This window comes from Lathyrus oleraceus, chromosome 4, assembly GCF_024323335.1.
Source record: "Lathyrus oleraceus cultivar Zhongwan6 chromosome 4, CAAS_Psat_ZW6_1.0, whole genome shotgun sequence".
Lineage (NCBI taxonomy): Eukaryota > Viridiplantae > Streptophyta > Magnoliopsida > Fabales > Fabaceae > Lathyrus > Lathyrus oleraceus.
Window position 1 is genome coordinate 362,826,889 of NC_066582.1, and position 17,501 is coordinate 362,844,389.

At 38.1% G+C, this 17,501-nt stretch overlaps 1 protein-coding gene across 1 annotated transcript; it reads right to left on the reverse strand.

Moving 5' to 3' along the window:
• Positions 1 to 12,879: 12,879 nt before the first annotated feature.
• Positions 12,880 to 14,022, reverse strand: LOC127137431 (uncharacterized). Its single transcript, XM_051063892.1, has 3 exons — positions 13,906 to 14,022; positions 13,498 to 13,711; positions 12,880 to 13,427 (listed from the first exon to the last, which is right to left on the reverse strand). Exons 1-3 carry the CDS (start codon positions 14,020 to 14,022, stop codon positions 12,880 to 12,882), a joined length of 879 nt encoding a protein of 292 aa, XP_050919849.1.
• Between the last annotated feature and the right edge of the window lie 3,479 nt (positions 14,023 to 17,501).

The window sequence follows — 17,501 nt, forward strand, 5'->3', positions numbered from 1 at the left end:
CCTCCTCCATCTCCTCCACACTGAAAATCTCCTTTGGCGGCGGCGGAGCTCATATTGTCCACCTAATCACATTATCAAAATCGGATTTTCATCCTCAAACTCGAAAGCAACTCAATTCCATCTAATTCTCAACCATCAATCTAGAACTTGTAAACAGAATGAAGAACCCTAGGATTTATTCTCAAAATTAAATGATTGTTGTTCATGGATTCACAATCAATGTTTGGGACTAATGATCCCTAGGGTGTAAGCTAAATAGCAGTAACAAGATTGAGATGAAACGAGAAGAAAAAGTATTACCTCTGAAGCAGAGTTTTGCTCCGACGAAGTGTTGGATCGGAGGAGAAGCTTGTAATGAGGAAAATCACTTGAGCTCGGTATGCTTTACTCTATGATCTTCTTATTCTTTCTCCTAATTCTCTTCTTCTTCTACTATATGAGTTTGAGTGAGCTTCGAAGAGTTTGCAGAGAGCACTCTGAGTGTGTTGATTGTGAGATTTCGAGTGTGAGTGTGAATGAGAAAACGTGAATCAAATTGTGAGTAAAGCAAGATATTTATGGAGGTTGGATTTAAAAGAGTTTAATCTCTATTAAATCGTGATGGTGTGAGTTGGTTAGAGTTCTCCATTCTGTTAGCTTTGTAAGTTAGCTGATCCAAAAGTTAGTTATTAGGAAAATCAGTTAGTTAGCATTGGGAAATGGATTCCAATCGTGAGCTATCAAATGAAAAAGAGTTTTAGCTGTTAATCAATGTTAGGTTAGTTGGAGAGTGATAACTGCATAATGACTTGTCAGATGAATTCATAATGAAATGTTAATTATTCCATTAGTTGTGAAATCAAATGTCAGTTGAGAATTAATGCAATGTTAATTTGGATTGGAAATTCAGTTAGCTTGTTAAGATGTAAAATTCAAGTGTTAACATTGATTATTTTGGATATGTTAGCTAGTGATGAACTGGTAATGATTACATTTAGTAAAATCAGTCAATAGCTTTCTCAATTTTGAAATGCCATGTTGATGTTGCGGGCATGTGTCATTGATGTTATTATTGTGATCTGTTATTGAATGTTGTAGGACTACGTGAGGCTTCAATCTGGATACGCAAAACTTGATGAACCAATGTCGTGCAATGTTGCTTGACTGCAAGTTAGTGGCCATAACCGAATGTGGAGGTTGACAACAGTAAGCAGTGTTTTTATGGTTTTGTTTAGCGCCCAAAGTTCAATTACAGCAGAATTTGTTCATTGTATATTTCTTCCACGCATGTCATGGTCATGAAGAATTGGGGTTGCAGCATAAGGCCATAACTGAATGTGAATGAATGTGGATATGATATGATGACATACCAAGGTTACAAGATCTTCTGGATGAAAATTCATGATTTCTAGTTGATGCAGAAAGACTTGTGGCAGGGCAAGGTTTGTTAGCTACCATGGTAAGTCTTTCATGATGCAAGTGGCTTGGTTGATGTATCATGTCCATTGTTTGTTATGTATTGGTAAGCATTGCTTGGTTATATTATTAAATGCATGTATTGTTTGTAAGGAGTTCAAGTTTGGATTGGAAATTTAGACATGGTCTCGAGGCATTCAAGACATGGCAAGAATCCACCAATGCATGACCAAAACAAACTTTGATGCAAAAGAGAAATTTCTTGTTCATGAAGCAAGTTAATGATGGAATTACATGGAAGAATGCAAGAATAAAGATGCCAGGTTCATTAAGGTTTAGAGGATGAAAAAATATTATAGTTGACTTTGGTCAACTGGTTGACCAAAAAGTCAATAGTTGACCAAAACTTAACTCTTGTAAAAATGCATTTTTTTATATTTTCTTTTGTATAAATAATGTAATTTATAATTGAATGGATAAATGGACAATAATTTGACTGGAAGTGGTTCTTTTATGATTCTAAGAACAATTCTTTATTTCTCAAGTTATGATTTTGCCTTCCACAAATCCATGTTTGAATCAACCTTTGAAATGAAACTTGGAATGCATTAATGGAATACCAACATTTAAAACAAAGGACTAGGAATATATGATGGCATATGGACCAATGGACTAGGACAATGCACCTTGAATTAGAGATTATTGGCCTAAGGATGCATAATGAAACAATGAAATCAATGGACTAGGAGATCATGAACTAAAGAACTTATGAAGCATGGATTCATGGACGTGAATGGCGAAATAGGATTCACATGACATGGATGAAAGCTTGAGTAAAACTTGAATGGTATTTATTTGGATCAACATGAATCATCAAGCCAAAACCCTGGTCAATTTGTTGAGTGATTCCCAAGAGCAAGAGAGAATAAGGTGATTGATGATGCATACCATAATGATCAAGAACCATCCTCCAAGGCACTAGGGTTTGAAACAATCACAAGATGAAAAGTCAAGCCACAATGTACATTAGGACCAAAGCTCCCTAATAGGGTTTCATGATGCACACCAACTAATCAAGGTCACTGAATCAAGCATGAGGCTCCATAAACAAGTTCCCAATGCATGGGCCCCCAATTAGGGTTTAAATGATCCAACAAATGTTCAAGAACCAACCCCAAGATCCCATAGTAGTATAGTCAAGAATTAGGATTTGAATACCCAGAAGGATGCCATGATGAGGTTCCCTTGAATCCATATCTCAAAGATCAAGCAATTAGGGTTTCATTCCCATGATGAGCATATGAAGAGCCATGTCATACTTCTAGGATTTTATCCACAAACAAACCCTAGCTTTGCCAACGATAAGCTTTGAATCTATGGTGATTAGTTAGCAAGTGTCAACATGAATGAATGATGCATATGAATGAAGCATGAATATGCATAGATGAATCTCAAGTCAAAGATTGGGTGAAAAGGTGAAAAAAGGTGGGAAAATTTTGGGGTATGACAGTTTCCCCTATTTAATCTTCTTAAACCTGAATGCATGAATTGCGAAAGCTTTTCGGGTATTCGAGGTAGAAGAGTATTAAATACCAAAGTATCCAAAAACTTGCCCGTTGAGAATGGTTATGAGGTGATTGTACATTGAATGTGGAATGGAAATTTGAATTTCATAGGTTCATTGCAAAAGAGGAGCATGATATACATGTTGTATGTAATGTATGCTTTATTTTTATGATGCATGAATGTTTACGTGGCCATATGGATGTCATTCACAAGGTAGGGTTTCTAATTTAAGGAAAACTTTGAATCGTCACTAATTACACCAAAGAAACTATTATTTATGAGAATGCTTTATATGACCACAACTGTTAGGGATTTCACACGATCCTATTGGGGAGTACAACGACATATGATATAACCGGGCAGCCATCAAGACATTTCCAGGTATCAAGCAAATACTTTCGAACTACCAATCATCTTTTTAGGATTCTTCGGGTGATTAATACTGAAATTCTGATGTAGTTAGAATTCAGATGTTCTACTCCAAGTCATGATATCTGATCCAACATTGTAACTAATACAGCAAGACAGTTATTAACCCCTGTACTAATCTGCACACGTTTACAGATGTCACGACCTCTCCTTCTATGTCACCCTAGAATGGAGGAACAACTGGTTCTGTGCAATAGGGATCAATCATAGTACTCACTTCTATTGTTTTCCTACACTGTTATCAGCATGATGTCTCAATAGTGATTTGGTCATCATCTGTTACATTGTTCCAGTTTGTTGGCCATGTACTTGTATTTCCTAAAATAAAGGTTGAACGCGTTAATCTAATTTCCACTTCTTAGATTGCTAACAATTAGAATAATTGTTAGGTTCATTAATTTTAGGTTAGTAGTTGGTTTCCTGGATTTTAGCTCAGTTGTTGGATTCCTAAAAGTTAGCCTGAGAAAAATACTGAACCAGAAAACTAATCATCCTGTACTTTAGCACATGCTGTTAGGGAATGAAAGTCCCAACATTCAGTTCGACATCCAGAACATATGTTGATTCTGTTATGTTCCTGAAAACGAACTGTGCTAAATTTGTTGTACTGGGAAACGACCAACCAGTCTCTACTTCAGTATCAGCCAACAAGAGCAACTGTCAAGACATTCAGTTGGACAGTGTCACAGTGATCCTTTGGCCATGTCTGTTATCCTCATGGAGACCAGACTTAAATCAATACTGAACTGGAATCAACCTGCCTATTATTCAGTATGTGCTGTCACTGATGAATGTCACAACATTCTGATTGACATTCAACTAGAAGACTGCATACCCGGTCTGTTATCATCTTGATAAGCAGACTGGAATACCAGCTGAGTTATGGCAGTAAGAAAAACATATGCAGAAGGAAAACAAACACAGGAAATTGTTAACCCAGTTCAGTCCAACATGACCTACGTCTGGGGGCTACCAAGCCAGGAAGAAGATCCACTATCAGCAGTATTAATTCAGAGTTAAACTCCCCCGTTTACAACTCTTCACTTAATCCCTACCCAATGCAATCTATACCTAGGAACTCCTAGATAGAAACCTCCAGTTTCCATTCCTATCACTACAAATGCAATTTAATGTTAACACACCTTGAACTTGCTTCACAGCTTCATTCAAGAACAAAATCACTCTTGCCTACAGGCTTTGAGTTATAAATACTCTCAGCTTTAATCACTGAGAAACACATGGTAACCTTCCCACAGATTGGGAGGTTTACCTCACACACACCCCTAAATTTTCATTCTTGGAGGCTTACAATTACTAGGTTACAATTAGCTATTTATAACCTAATCACCCAACTGGATTTGGGCCTTCAGAAATCGCAGCAGACTTGTTCTTTGCTGTTACAACTTCAGCAGAAAAATTCTGCTACACACAAGGTCTTTAATCCTAGAATCTCTCCATATATATCTCCATATTTAGAGCCTATATATATTCTGATTAAGTCTTTAAAACCTCCACATGGGAGTTAGGATATTCACCAGATATCCTTGCTAATCCCAGACTATATACTGAATTAATCAATTCAGTTTTCTACACATGTGCGATGTCACAGGCATGATGTCGTGACATCGTACATGACATGTTGGTCCAGATGTTGAACTTCTTCAACCCAACATATTAAAACAAAAGAGATGATTACATTATTTGTTTTACAAAATTAATGCCAATCCTAAGGAATTAACAATCTCCCCCTTTGGTAAATTTTAGCTAAAACAAATAAACAATACACTGGACAAAACATCCCAATTTGGGAATGCTCTTCATCTCTGTCATTGGCTCCACCACCACAAACACCAAAGTTGGTGTACATGAGGAAGTAGAGGTACACGGATCAGTTGTACCAGAACCCTTCCCCTCAACAGGAGGGCTTCCTGAAGAATATGTAATGCTGAGTACATAGACAATGTAACTCAGATCACACGACACAACTGTCTTCTTAACTCAGATCACAAGACACAAGTGGTGTACCCAGTTGGTGGCTTTTGTGCCTGCCTGACTCCAACTTTCTGTTTGCTACCACAGTAGTTTTCTTGCTTCTGGTACATTCTCATCAGGACTCTATTTCTCTCCCCCTTTTTAGCTAAACATTTACAAAGGGGCCCTTCACAAAACCAGATCGACGCACAGTTTGCCCAAACCTTGACGTACCCCATGGTTTCGAGAGAATGGAATGTATCTCTTGTGAGAAGAGGAGTGCTTATACATCCTTTAAATAGTCCAGCCCATGCTTAGGAATTAATGGTGGGAATAAATGCTTGGTCAAGATTCATTAATATTTGCTGAGAAACAGTCAGATACTTACAAACAAAATCTCAGGATATCTTTGAATACCTTTTATAGCTCTTGACTGTTTCTTTTTCCAAAACAGCAGTTCCAGTGCATGGAGACTATTCCATATATGCAGTCAGACACGTTGCACGCGATGTCTTAACATTCCACGCGGCTTTTTCCTGCATTCTGCCAGTATTCAACATTTCCCAAGACCCCATTCATACCTCCAGTAGAGACTTGACATTTGGCACTGCTACAGCCAAATTCCCACACTTCTGCAGATGGTTACTCCCCCTGTACCACACAGCTGTAGCCATCAGGCTTATTCTAATTTATCAGAATTAGACACATCACCTTCATAATTCCTAATGACTTTAAGATTCAGAAGGAATTAGCAGCATTGTCCAGGGCAATGTCATGACATCCGGTCAGACATTCTTCTGCTCACTCAGCCTTGACATACATCACAGCATCCTGATAACTGACAAGGTGCCATACCTAGTTATCTGAGTACACATAGACCACAAGCTTGATGATTACTTGCAGCTTCAAGGACAAAACTCCCCCTGTCATGGACACCCTACTCTCCTCTTGAAACTTGGAGGTCACACATGAGCATATCCAACACCCCAAAGTTGGACCTTCACATACTTCCTGATTCAAAGAGAATCCAGACCACTTGATGAATGGAAAACATAAGACGCATCTTCATGTCTTCAAGAGCACACCCTCTGTTCAACCCTCTTAGCTGAACACATTCACACTCTGTGTCAATCTCTCTTCTAACCAGAACAGAAGACCACTTCACAAGATGTTCTAGCATCAGCTGGGACATCCTTCATAACATGACAAGGAACACCATCTGATAGTCTTCAGATATCACTGAGTCACCGGCTTGATCAAGAAGAACCCAGACATACATTGGGACATATACATTTTCATCCCATTACAAGAGATAATCTTCCATAGATGGCTCAGAACTCCTACCACAAGCTCCAAGGGATGAATAGAAAACACCTCCTTTTATCTTCAACTTAATACTTTTCTGCTCAAAAGTAATTTGTCTCAGACTTGCCTCAAGAATAATCAGCTGCCATATGTTGATTATCTTGATTCTTCGAACACACTTCTGAGATAGACCAACTGCCACTGGTTGATTACCTCCTTCATGAATCCTCATATGAAAAGTCAAATGCCATTCTTTGACCTCTCCACGTCTATCAGACCTCTCCCAAAGATATTCTGACCTTCCAAGTGAGACTTGAACTTCAAGCTACATGTTGAACAAAACTTAGATTTTCTAAGACATGAACATGTAACATCCTTTCTATCCAGCAACTCCAAAGAACTACAACGAGGACGACCTTTTTGAAGTATCCAATCTACAACCCTGTAGACCCTTCTATCTCCAGTTGATGTGCCACTTCACCAACTAAGAATCTGATGTTGAACCAAATGTCACAACATTGTGTTTTGACATCCAGCTGTTGAATTCAGCTCCTTCTTCTGCCACTTGAAAGAACTTCCTCCCTTCACAGAACAAGAGTTCAATGTTCTCATAGACTTGATTGTGGAACCAAGTTTGAGTGAACAACCTCCATCCTGCAGGTTTGCAGTTAAGTCATCCAAGCTCACACCTTGATGAATTCCTGCTTCTTTTCCAAAGACATCAGACACTCTGATGCATGAGTCTTCAGAAGGACCAGTTAGAAACTAACCCTTCAGCTATACCAAGGATTCCACTTCCTAAAGCAAGGCTGTTTCCATGATGTTAAGAGTGCTGCCACTTGTTCTTAACTTCACAGTGTGCATTAGCCAATGCACTTCCTTACTTAGATCAGAGATAAACTGATCCAAGTAACCACCATCAAGACTATGATGTCTTCTTCTTCTTGTACACACCAAGGCTGAACATGTTTCTTGCCAGGAAACCTTTTCAGAGATCATATGCTTTTGCTGCCACCAAAGAGATAGATCATAAACCAATGTACTATCCTTCCTGTGATTCTGCACAGGGTCTTGAAGAAGATATGTTCCAACATCTTTAAGAACATCAATTATGTTTAGCTCCAAGGATAATCAATTAAATACTTGTACTTGGCACAAGTTGACATTGATCTTAAATCCTTTCCCAATATTCCTTTCAGATACTTCCACCATAAGACTACTTTGAAAATACTCTTCTAGTGTCAACATCTTCTGCTTGCAAGCACTTCAATAGTTTTGAAACTCTTCTCAGATTAAATTCACCCTTAGGAAAGAGAGAGATGAATTCTTCCTTGCAAATGTGTCACACAACCACCAGAACCCATGTGACACAGGTCAACCGCCAACCAGACCCTAGGCTGACCAAATGTGAGGAGGTTAACCAAAACTCCCCCTCAAATTAACAATCATGGAAGCTTCACACCAATATCCATGCATTGTACAGACATGTCTCAACATGACATACACCATCCCTACCAGTGGCCACTAACTCTATGAGTTATACCTATGCTTGCTCCAACTACACCAATCAGATCCCAGCTGACCATAAGTACTAGTGAAAGACAACAACACTAGTCCATAGTAGATATGCATTGCCAGAGCATACTACCTCAACCAACCTCTGAATCTTCATATTCTCACTCCTTGAAAGAACTACCACTTCTGATCGTGGTGTTTGAATAACAAGATTCATGGTCCCAATCCTCTTAAATGGAATAGCAGTCAGGTTACCACATTATTGACTTCTATCATCCAGGGGACTTGTCTTCCAGCACAGCATAGTACTTCAGGGAACAACTATCCAACCCTGATCAAGTTATAGGAAAGGCAAATAGCAGGCAATTGCACAATGTCACATCTCAACCAGCTCCACTTCTAGAGAACAGATTTCTAAAAGTGACCTTCATGAGCACACACACAGTTGACCCTACCCTTGTCAACTTAGCACACCCAGATGTCTCCTCTTCCAGGTCAGGAGTAGGTTCCAAACAAGTATCCCCTTGTTTGACACCTAAAAACATCTGCTCTTCAACCAGTAGCTGCATACTTGTTGAACAACATGTTCTAACATCACATAGAACATTGGTTCCACCTCCTTGGAACAAAACCTCCTTGAAAGTCTTCAAGGTCTTCATATACACTCCCCGAGAGTGTAAAAGAATCAGTGATCAGTGTGATTCTTACCATCCTGAAGAGAGAACGTCATGATGGGCGGACTTGAGGAGACTCAAGTATCTTTGACATCTTCAGTAGGTTATGATGAAATCTTGAATACAACAGCCTTTCATCCACAAGAGGAGAAACTACATCAGAGTTTGAGCTTTGCCAGGTATTATGCAGCGGAAATCATAATACAAATTAACTTATGTATACACACTTCACCAGATCAGCCTCCACGAACATACCAGGCTTGAATATGATTCAATACTAGCACAGCTGTCCCACACATAGGCCAATTGCTAACCTCCAGAGACAGGTACACCCCATTCCTGTCATGAACAGTCCATCCACCTACTTCAAGGGACCATTCAGGGGAATTACAGAACCTTCCACAGGTTCCAGCATCAGTACTAACATAACTCCTTGCAAGATACCAGAAAGTATCACCCATGGATCTCATCCAGAAACAGAACAGGATGCCAACTCTGATACCATTTGAAATTCTGGTGTAGTCAGAATTTAGATGTTCTACTCCAAGTCATGACATCTGATCCAACATTGTAACTAATACAGCAAGACAGTTATTAACCCCTGTACTAATCTGCACACGTTTACAGATGTCACGACCTCTCCTTCTATGTCACCCTAGAATGGAGGAACAACTGGTTCTGTGCAATAGGGATCAATCATAGTACTCACTTCTGTTGTTTTCCTACACTGTTATCAGCCCGATGTCTCAATAGTGATTTGGTCATCATCTGTTACATTGTTCCAGTTTGTTGGCCATGTACTTGTATTTCCTAAAATAAAGGTTGAACGCGTTAATCTAATTTCCACTTCTTAGATTGCTAACAATTAGAATAATTGTTAGGTTCATTAATTTTAGGTTAGTAGTTGGTTTCCTGGATTTTAGCTCAGTTGTTGGATTCCTAAAAGTTAGCCTGAGAAAAATACTGAACCAGAAAACTAATCATCCTGTACTTTAGCACATGCTGTTAGGGAATGAAAGTCCCAACATTCAGTTCGACATCCAGAACATATGTTGATTCTGTTATGTTCCTGAAAACGAACTGTTCTAAATTTGCTGTACTGGGAAACGACCAACCAGTCTCTACTTCAGTATCAGCCAACAAGAGCAACTGTCAAGACATTCAGTTGGACAGTGTCACAGTGATCCTTTGGCCATGTCTGTTATCCTCATGGAGACCAGACTTAAATCAATACTGAACTGGAATCAACCTGCCTATTATTCAGTATGTGCTGTCACTGATGAATGTCACAACATTCTGATTGACATTCAACTAGAAGACTGCATACCAGGTCTATTATCATCTTGATAAGCAGACTAGAATACCAACTGAGTTATGGCAGTAAGAAAAACATATGCAGAAGGAAAACAAACACAGGAAATTGTTAACCCAGTTCAGTCCAACATGACCTACGTCTGGGGGCTACCAAGCCAGGAAGAAGATCCACTATCAGCAGTATTAATTCAGAGTTAAACTCCCCCGTTTACAACTCTTCACTTAATCCCTACCCAATGCAATCTATACCTAGGAACTCCTAGATAGAAACCTCCAGTTTCCATTCCTATCACTACAAATACAATGTAATGTTAACACACCTTGAACTTGCTTCACAGCTTCATTCAAGAACAAAATCACTCTTGCCTACAGGCTTTGAGTTACAAATACTCTCAGCTTTAATCACTGAGAAACACATGGTAACCTTCCCACAGATTGGGAGGTTTACCTCACACACACCCCTAAATTTTCACTCTTGGAGGCTTACAATTACTAGGTTACAATTAGCTATTTATAACCTAATCACCCAACTGGATTTGGGCCTTCAGAAATCGCAGCAGACTTGTTCTTTGCTGTTACAACTTCAGCAGAAAAATTATGCTACACACAAGGTCTTTAATCCTAGAATCTCTCCATATATATCTCCATATTTAGAGCCTATATATCTTCTGATTAAGTCTTTAAGACCTCCACATGGGAGTTAGGATATTCACCAGATATCCTTGCTAATCCCAGACTATATACTGAATTAATCAATTCAGTTTTCTACACATGTGCGATGTCACAGGCATGATGTCGTGACATCGTACATGACATGTTGGTCCAGATGTTGAACTTCTTCAACCCAACATATTAAAACAAAAGAGATGATTACATTATTTGTTTTACAAAATTAATGCCAATCCTAAGGAATTAACAAATACAATGCATAAAGTTTTTCTTTAAATGTAGCTTTTATTATTCCCCAAATTTTATAGCATTATGTGATCAAAATTAATCAGTTATTTTGCAAACAAAATGCAGGAGAAGTAAATACCAACTGATAAAAAGGGAAGAATTTCATTGATTATAAAAACCTGTACATACAATATGTGCAAAAGGATGCAAAAATCCTTAAAAAGGAAATTGCAGAAATTGAAAAAATAAAAGAAATGGATTATAGTCACTGTAAGACCTAGGTCCCAAAACTTCGCTTTGGTTGACGACGATTGGATCGATATTTGGCCATATGAGATCTAGTCGTAGTGAGATAGGCTCAAGGATTATAGTCAAATGCCTTTATCCCTAACTTTTGTCTGGACTTTTTTTCATCCATTGGGATGCTCATTTTTTCCTAAGTCTCCCTTTCGGGTTTTCAACTTAGTGAGCTTTATATTCTTTTATTGGATCCCTAACTTTTGCATGGACAATTCATTTTTTGGTCCATCGGGATACCCCTTTTTGCCTAGATTATCCTTGCGGAAGTCAATCTAGCGGGCTTTTCTATCATTATATTTTTTAGGAATAATATTTTTTGACTATGTCGGGATTCACTGGCGATGGAAAATCATCCCCATCCATAGTGGTCAGGATCAGAGCTCCACCTGATAAGGCCTTCTTGATGACAAAAGGTCCTTCAATGTTGGGAGTCCATTTTCCCCATGGATTCCAAGTGTATAGCAGAATATCTCTTGAGCACAAGTTTTCCTGTGTGATACACACGAGGGAGAACCTTCTTATTAAAATCTCGTCTGAGGCGTCTTTGGTATAATTGACCATGGAAAAAAGACGTCAAACGCTTCTCTTCAATTAGATTCAGTTGATCATATCGAGATTGAACCCATTCGGCTTCATTAAGGTAAACCTCCATGATAACCCTAAGCGAGGGAATCTTAACCTCAATTAGAAAAACAGCCTCCATCCCATACACTAATGAGAATGGAATTGCCCTAGTGGAAGTACAGATCGAAGTCATATAGCCATGCAGAGCGAAGGGTAGCATCTCATGCCAATTCTTGTATGTTCTGACCATTTTATGGATAATCTTTTTGATATTCTTATTTTCTACTTCTACGGTGCCATTCATCTTGGACCGATATGGTGAAGAGTTGTGGTTCTCGATCTTAAATTCTTTGCACAACTCACTCATCACTTTATTATTGAGATTACTTGCATTATCAGTGATGATCTTGCTAGGAATATAATAGTGGGAGATTATCTCATTCTTAATGAATCGGGTAACCACTTGTCGAGTGACATTAGCATACAAAGCAACTTCGACCCACTTAGTAAAGTGATCAATATCAACTAGAATGAATTGATAATCGTTGGAAGCTTTCGACTCTATCATCCTAATCATATCAATACCCCACATAGAGAAAGGCCATGGAGAAGTCAAAATATTCAACGGAGTTGGTGGCACATAAATCGTGTCACCATATATCTGACACTTGTGACATCTTCTAATGAAGTTGTAAGAGTTGACCTCCATTGTTGTCCAATAATAACCAGCTCGAAGGATCTTCTTGGCCATGGCAGACCCTTTTCCATGTACACCCTCGCAGCCCTCATATATGGATTTTAATATTATGCTCGCTTGGTGTCTATCCATGCATCTGATCAGCAGATAATCATAGTTCCTTTTATATATCACATCACCATTCAAGAAAAAATTGGAGCAAAGTCTTCCCAGAGCTTTATTTTCAGTAATGGATATGCCATCGGGATATTCCTATTTTTTCAGATATGTATTTATGTCATAGAACCAAGGTTTATCATTATAATCTACCTCGGTCGCTAGAAAATGTGATGGTTCATCCAGGTCGTCAATATTGGTAGCAGGTGTTTCATTCTTCCATTTGACCTTAAACATGGATGCCAACGTGGCTAGAGCATATGCCAACTGATTTTCCTCCCTAGGAATATGATGAAAAGAGATTTCATCAAAGTAGGGAATCAACTTTGTAATATGCTCGTTGTAAGGAATCAATTTACTATCATGAGTCTCACAGTCACCCTTAACATGACTGATTACCAGAGCGGAATCTCCGTACACTTCAAGAATTTTGATTCTTAAGTCAATGGTCACCTCTATACCATAGACGCATGCTTCATATTCTGCCATATTGTTAGTGTAGTCAAAGCATAATCTAGCGGTAAATGGAAGGTGGAAGCCAGTTGGAGAAGTAATGATTGCGCCTATGCCATGACCTCGAGCATTAGAAACGCCATCGAACATTAGCTCCCATCGCAATCCTGGTTCGGGGCCTTCTTTGGGGCCTGGAATAGTGTAGTCTCTGATAAAAAATATATCTTCATATGGAATGTCAAACCCTCAATGGTTTATAACCTTCCATAGGTTGGTGAGTAAGATTGTCAGATATAACACTCCCCTTTATAGCTTTTTGGGTCACATATTGGATATCGTACTCCATTAAGAACATTTTCCAACGAGCAATTCTACTAGTGACAATAGGATTTTCAAAGATATACTTTATTGGATCCAATTTGGATATCAACAAAGTAGTAAGGCAAACCATGTATTGTCTCACGCGTGGAGCAGCCTGATAATGAGAAATCGTATCGTGTTCTTAGGCTCATTTCACATGTTATTCGTCTATGTTTTTATGCATTTTATCATCTTTTACTTATACTTTATTTGTTTTGCAGTTATTATTCGATTTCATTGGAGTTTTGGAAGCCTTGCGGAAAAGGAGCGAAATAGGAGCTAAAAAGGAGAAAAAGAGTCATTTTTTACCATTCTGTCCAGATGGCGTTTGTCACCTAGTATATGGCGTTTTCCATCCCTAGTGCCTGCCACACCATTTAAATTTGAAGGAATTGTGTTTGCCATTTCCATAATGGCGTTCGCCATTATCACGCAGTAACAGAAATGCGCTAGTGGGCAGTTCTGGACCGTTTTTCCCACCAATTTTCCTTCCACTCTCCTAGCACGATCAAAGGGAGTTATCAGGTCTCAAAACCTCTATAAATAGGATTGTGGGAGACTTTGGAAGGTATCCAAGTTGTGAGGAAGCTCTGCCGAATCGAGTTTTAGAATTAAGCCTAAATTACCTGTAAAAGTGACAATAACTCACATCGAGGGATTGTCACACCTGTTCTATTTTTATTTTGTTTTCATCTTCATTGTACTCTTGGATCAAGAACAAGCTTGCCGTTATTTTCAAGTTCAAGTTAATTCCAGTTTTATTTTACGCAATTTCAGGTTCTTTTTACTACATTTGATATTTGCATGTTTTACTGTTTTAATTACTTGCATGCCATGTTGTTCTTAGTTTTGAATGCTTTTGATTATGTTGGATTCAACTAATATCATGCCTTCCTAAATTACTCTGACTCTGGCGTATGAGGATCGTCGTTACCAACGGAACTCGGTAGAAATATTAGGCGCGAATGTATGATTTAACTATGTTAGGGCTTTAGTTTTCAAGTGTGTGTTTTATTGTTTTGGCACGGGAGTGTGAGACAAATGAAGGTTCAATCCGATAGCGCGGGAGTGTGAAGAAGGAATCAGATAGTGGAAACTAGGCATCGATCCTAAAAACAGTGAGAGCGCTTTAGGCATCATTTAGGATCTCATTTACTTTCAAAATACGCTTTCTAATTAGAACGGGCGAGCGAGAAAAAAATCTTGTGGTTACAAGGTGTGATCTTTGTCAATAGTGCGAGGGTGTGAGACGGGACCTTTAAGTCAATATTTTCTACATAATGCAATAGAATCATATTTAGTGCCCAAATTCTACATAAGCCCGAAGGAACGCGGAATCCATATTCCAGACTCATTTGTCATCATAACTTTTAACCCGTTAGAAATTAGTATTTTTATTTTCAGTAATGCTATTCCTACACCACGTCCTATACTAAATACTTACACCGTATACACTGTTCACCGTATTTATACGGTGAACAATGTATTTTAAAAATAAAATAATATTTTTATGAACAGTGTTTTGAACAGTACATGAACAGTATGTGAACAGTACATGAACAGTACGCGCGAACAGTACAGGAATAGTATGCGTGAACAATGTCTATGAACAGTGACTTAAAATAGTGAAAAAAGTTGGTTAATTAAATATAAAAAATTGGTTAATGAAGTGACGAAGTTGGTTAATGAACGTCCAGACATTAAAAATAATTTTGAATAGCCACCAAAATTGGTTAATACAAGTTATAAAGTTGGTTAAAAAAATTATGAAATTGGTTAATAAATATTTACATAATAAAAAATAATATTGAAAAATAATATGTTTTTATAAATATTTTTACATATTAAAAAAATTATGAAATTGGTTAATAAATATTTACATAATAAATATTTTTTATCAAAATTGATTGATATAAGGAGAGAGAAATTAATAATAAAAAATTAAAACTTTATTGTATATGGTGTAGGTGTAGGAATATGGTGTAGAGATATCATTTCTCTTTTATTTTTTCTTGTAACAGTATAACCTTTAGCCTTAGATTTGCACTGCAACAATAGATAACATTAGCTTGATCATTAGTCTTTGTGGATTCGATAATCTTTTAAAACTACATGATAGGTTGTGCACTTGCAGTCATAATCCGACAGACACGACCGTCGCGGTCATGTTTTTGGCGCTGTTGTTGGGGACTAATTTAGTCAATATTGTGATTCCTTTGTTGCGTATTATAGACTAAGGAAACAATTTTTTTCTTTGTCGATTGTATGCCAGACACTCGCTCTCAGAGCAAGGAGTTAGAGCAACCAATTAGTGATATCGAGCGTTATCTTAATCTAAAACTCCGAATCAACAATTTTCGTATCAAATACGACCTTCTAGGTCCTAACACCCTAATTTCAGAAGCAGAACTAATTATGGCTGAAAGACCACAAAAACATCAATTAAAGTATTATGTTGTTCCACCGAAAGCAGAACCGCATAACAACATTGCTGCCCCTGCCATTAATCAGGACGATTTTGAGTTGAAACCTTCGCTATTATTAGTCGTTCAACAAATCCAATTTTCAGGTAGTCCTACAGACGATCCTAACTTACATTTATCAGTATTTGTGCAATACGTGGACACTATGAAAGAAAATGGTGTCAGTCAAGAAGCGATTAGACTATGTCTTTTCCCTTTTTCCTTAAGAGATAGAGCTAGAGCTTGGCTCTAGTCTCTACCTTCAAACTCAGTAATCATATGGGACGAGTTGAAGAAAGTCTTCTTAGCCCGATATTTTCCACCAAGCAAAACAACTATGCTAAGAGCTCAAATCAACGGATTTAAGTAAAAAGACAAGAATCTCTTTTCGATGCTTGGGAAAGATACAAGGACATGATGAGACTTTTTCCATACCATGGACTTGAAGAATGGTTGATTATCCATACCTTCTATAATGGTTTGTTGTATAACACTAAGATGAATTTAAGCGCTGCTGCTAGCGGAGCTCTAATGGACAAACCTTATGAAAAAGCTTATGAACTCATATAGAACATGGCCCAAAATCATTTCCAATGGGGAGGAGAACGTGTTGCTGTAGAAAACATAACTCAGAAAAGCGGAATGTATGAAGTTAATGGCATAGACCGCGTCAATGCTAAAGTGGATGCCCTCACTCAGAAGATTGAAAGCTTGGCCATATCACCAAGTAAACCCATCCGACCAAGTAAACTATGCTCAAGTAAACCCATATTCAAACACTTACAATCCTGGTTGGAGGAACCATCAAAACTTTTCCTATAAAAGTAACAATGCTTTGTTTCCACCAAACCAAGCACCTGTTATTCCATTTTGCTACCTAGAAAGGAAAAATTGGATATCATGATGGAAAACTTCATAAATGCCCAAGCTCAACAAAATAAAGAATTTTCAAATCAAAATGCTCATACGAGTGAACTGATAAAACAATTGTCAAATAATTTTGATGTTATGGCTACCCATAACAAAATGTTAGAAACCCAGATCTCCTAAGTAGCCCAACAACAAGCCGCAATAGCATCCCCAACTAGAGCGTTTCCTGGTCACCCTCAACCAAACCCAAAAGGCCACGCTAATGCTATCACACTTTGGAGTGGAACAAAATTAGATGAACCAGTTGACCCAAGAATCCAAAATACGACCATGTATCAAAATTCTGGTAAGGGATCCGAAAATGTAAACGAACCAACCAAAGATGAAAAGAAAGACAAAAGCAGAGAGGAAAAAGATAAAGAACCACCTTATGTGCCTCCTCCACCATACAAACCACCTGTACCATATCCCTAAAGACTTGTTAAAACCAAAAATGAAGGATAATTCAAGAAATTCGTAGAACTTCTGAAGCAACTTAACATAACCATATCGTTCACAGAAGCCATTACGCAA

Coding starts and splice junctions, on each gene's coding strand:
- LOC127137431 (XM_051063892.1), bottom strand. CDS start 14,022: ATGGCGAACGCCATTATGGAAATGGCAAACACAATTCCTTCAAATTTA. Junction 13,712..13,905: donor AACGCCATCTGGACAGAATG/GTAAAAAATGAC, acceptor TCTCATTATCAG/GCTGCTCCACGCGTGAGACA. Junction 13,428..13,497: donor TACTCACCAACCTATGGAAG/GTTATAAACCAT, acceptor ACACTATTCCAG/GCCCCAAAGAAGGCCCCGAA.